General features: G+C 44.4%; 1 protein-coding gene across 1 annotated transcript; it reads right to left on the bottom strand.

The window, feature by feature from the left end:
* Positions 1-245: 245 nt before the first annotated feature.
* Positions 246-2,620, bottom strand: nog2 (noggin 2). Its single transcript, XM_041815964.1, has one exon. It carries the CDS (start codon positions 1,468-1,470, stop codon positions 835-837), a length of 636 nt encoding a protein of 211 aa, XP_041671898.1. The 5' UTR covers positions 1,471-2,620; the 3' UTR covers positions 246-834.
* Between the last annotated feature and the right edge of the window lie 1,022 nt (positions 2,621-3,642).

Here is a 3,642-nt window from a genome sequence, read left to right on the forward strand (position 1 = left end):
ATTATGACACATATTCATGAAATCCGATTATTTTAAAGGAAATACGTCATCAAGCATGAGTGTAGAAGTGAACTTTTAGATATTTTTCACAGTGTACACGCCCCCTGCACATAGACACTCCTTGTAAGCAACATAATACGTTGAAAACAGTCTTTATTGCTAAAACGTGTAAACATAACATGTACACTGATATGTTTTACTTTTTGTTTATTTTATTGAATTTTTTTGTTCACTTTTTAGAAATATTCAAGTAGACATCTCCCATATTTTCTGGTATAATCTGCTATTCTCTTTCCTTATGCTCTATACTCACAATCGTTAAAATAATAAATAAAACGTACAGATTTGTTTATTTCTACAATACTATGTATTCCAAAAAGCTGAGTTCACGCCTTTATATATATCTTTAACCTCAACTTTTTTTTTTACAATTTAATTATTATTGATATTAATATTATACAAAAACTCTAGGCAGCATTGCAGTGAAATAACAGTCAGCATCAATGTTCAGTTGAAAAAAGGTCACCTCTTGGAGAAGTGTAGCATATGCATTCCATGTTCAATGTCTCATAAAAATATCAAAAAAAGCTCTTCCTTCTGAAGTGCTTGTGTTCCCCCAAAATCACGTTTCAGGGCTGAGAATAAAATATGGTCCTGGTTCAATTAGAAAAAATAGCTGCATTTGTCTTAAATATGTACAATGTTGGTATTTCACTTAAAATGCTATATAAAAAAATAGATTTGCTATGGTGCCCACCTCTGTAGAGAGTTAACAGTGCAATAGAAACCGTATTTCCAGTCCACTCCACGCCACCACTGCGTCCTTAGAGAAAATCAGCACGAGCACTTGCACTCTGAGATGATTGGGTATTGCACCTGTATCCACGTGCAGTATTTCTGTTTTTGAAAGCCTTGACAATACCACCGCAGGAAAATCTTGTTGATTGACTTGACTGGTTTGCAAGACATCCCCTCGGGGAAGGAGCACGAGCGCTCAGAGAAACAGTTCCCCTCCTTGATGTAACGCGGCCAGAACCTCACGCCCAAATCCTTCCAGGTGTACACCACAGGGCAGTGCGTGTACGTCCACAGCCACTGCAGAAATTTCCTGCGGGCCTTCTTGCCCACTTTGACCCGCTTCCCATAGGGGGTCTCTGTCAGGTCCAGCTTTTTAATCTCGTTGGGCATGGGCCCCTGCAGCTTCACCTGGTTGTCTGAGGCGGAGAGGTTCACCTGCATGGGTGAGCTGATGGACATGAAGTTTGGGTCAAAGTTGCTGCCGAGTTTTTTCCTCAGAGTCCTCTCGGCCAAGTCCTGCTCCCGGGGGTCGTACTCCGGGTCGGGGTCCTCCTTGAGGTCGGGCACGGGGAGGTGATCACTAGGCGATGGACGGAAGCGAAGGAAATGCAGGGAAACTCCAAGGTGGACGCAGAGCAGCAGGTAGAAGAGAAGCGTGTGTGAGAGGCCCATTATTCCTCTTGGTTTTACGCACCGGCCCTTCACGCGTAGTACAGTTCAGTTCTTTTCCCGGGTTCTGTTTTCTCTGCAATCACTTGCCCGGGGCTTCATAAATAGTAGAAGTTCAGTCACCAGCAAGGCGATACTTTTAATAGACCGCGCCGGGTTTGAATGACATGGAGCGCACTGCTTTGCTTTTTAGGGCTCCTTCAACTTTGTAACCCTGCAGCGCGGAGCACAGCTTCCGCTGTGCAAAAAGTATAAAGTCTAAACAAAAAAGCACAAATCAAAATGGGGAAAACTCTATTCACGCTCTCTCCAGCCTCACCCCGCTCCCTTTGATTCACTTTGGGTTTCTTTCGGTTGTCATGGTTACCCCGGGGACTCGAAGCCACGACGAACTGTCTGCACTGGATGACAGCGGCCGAGGCGAGAGCTGCATGGAATGAAGTGTTTTCTAAAGAGAATAGATCCGGAGCGTCCACACAGAGAGAGAAGGGCGCACAAAAGAGCACTTCACCAAGTTTGAAATGTCACGCGCCCGGCAATGAGGGCTGCCTTGGCCAATGTTATTTTTACGCACGGCTTTTATAAACGTGGCTTCACCTAACGTCGCCTGACGTTCTCAGGTTTGACAAGGTCCCAGGGGTGCACAATCCATGGACTGAGGAAATAGTCTCTGCAGCCAGTCCCGTGTGGTATTCCAGCAGTCTGTTTGTGCAACTCTCTGAAAAGTCCAAAAACTTGGGAAAAAAAATGCGCCGCAGTGGGATGCAATCTCAATTTATGAAATAACAGCCATTTATCTTTTCCAGAGGGTGTTCCAGATCGCACAGCAGCTCTTACAAAGAAGTCTCAGGCTGTAACATTCCCACAAAACTCTTGGCTGTGCAAAATATAAAAACAACGCTGGAAAAAACGCGCATATCAAACTGCACAAAGTCAGTAAACGCTGTTAGTTAGGAGTTCCTTCCACTTAGACATCACTGAATCCTGTCAGAAAAGCTCTGAATCCCTCCGTCGCTGCATAACGAGACTGTCCAAAAAACGTGGAGCCTTTTCTGCCCGGCCGATGCAAGCGGTCAAATCCTGAGGGAGCGTCTCTCCTCCTTTGATACAGAAGCTCCTACTGAGTCGCTCCTACTTCAGGAGTCTGAGAGACTTGGCGCTGGAGCGTTTCTTTGCTTAGGCACACTGTGTGTGAGTGTGTCTGTAGCGAGTGCTGCTCAGTCCCAAGTTAAATATCCCCCTCCGACGGTACAAAGTGTCAGAGGGGCCTGCCCACCCCGGCCACTTTCACTATGATTGACAGCCCCCCCTCCGGGCCACCCCCTCCCCTCACAACGTGGAAAATATCAGCCTCAATCACAAAGATCATCTGGGTCCTAAAGCACCAGTTTTATTCCGTATTAATGTGAAATACTCCACTATTTAACACAGTTATTAACAACTGTGAATATCCAATACATTATGATTTTAGCAGGGACTATTTTCTCTCGCGCCTTTCGTCCTCAGAGCATCTGTGATGGCCTAATAGCTTCAATACGCTGTCAATATTCAGCGCAAGAGTTTCCTCGGTTTGAACTTTCCCATGAAATTAATGGGAAACGTTTAGTAGCTCGTCCACGGAAAAGGGGCATCACATTCCACCTTTGTTCGTCAGCATTTGGGTCTACACAGGAATTGGTACGTTGAACTTTGGGGTCACAAAATAGGCGCGTAATTAAGGGCTATAAATGGCCATGGATAAGTAAGCGGCACCTTTCCCATGCTAAGCAGTCATTAAGGGCGAGCTGGGCTTCATATATTTGTTTGAATATTGTTAGCCTTCATATAATAACACTTAGAACAGGTCAGTGAAGTTTAATTCAACACCTGCTATTGATATTCTCTTTAAATATTACAAAAGTCAGCCTAATCCTGTATTCAAGTGGAGGTTTTAACGCATAAAACAGTGGGAGGTTGACTTCAAATATGTCAAACTTTTACTTTTAAAGGTATAAAACCAAGTTTGGTCATTAAAGTAAGTCACACGGGTTGGTTAGACTTAATTTACTCAATAAGTTTGACTCTTGTTGCTGCTTCAAGTGTTCACAGTTTAGCCATGCTGGCCAGGGTTATTGGGTCTTTCTTCTTGTCATTGTGCTTGTCTTTTGTAGTGGTCACTAGAGGGCGTCGATCCAG

This window comes from Cheilinus undulatus, linkage group 20, assembly GCF_018320785.1.
Source record: "Cheilinus undulatus linkage group 20, ASM1832078v1, whole genome shotgun sequence".
NCBI lineage: Eukaryota > Metazoa > Chordata > Actinopteri > Labriformes > Labridae > Cheilinus > Cheilinus undulatus.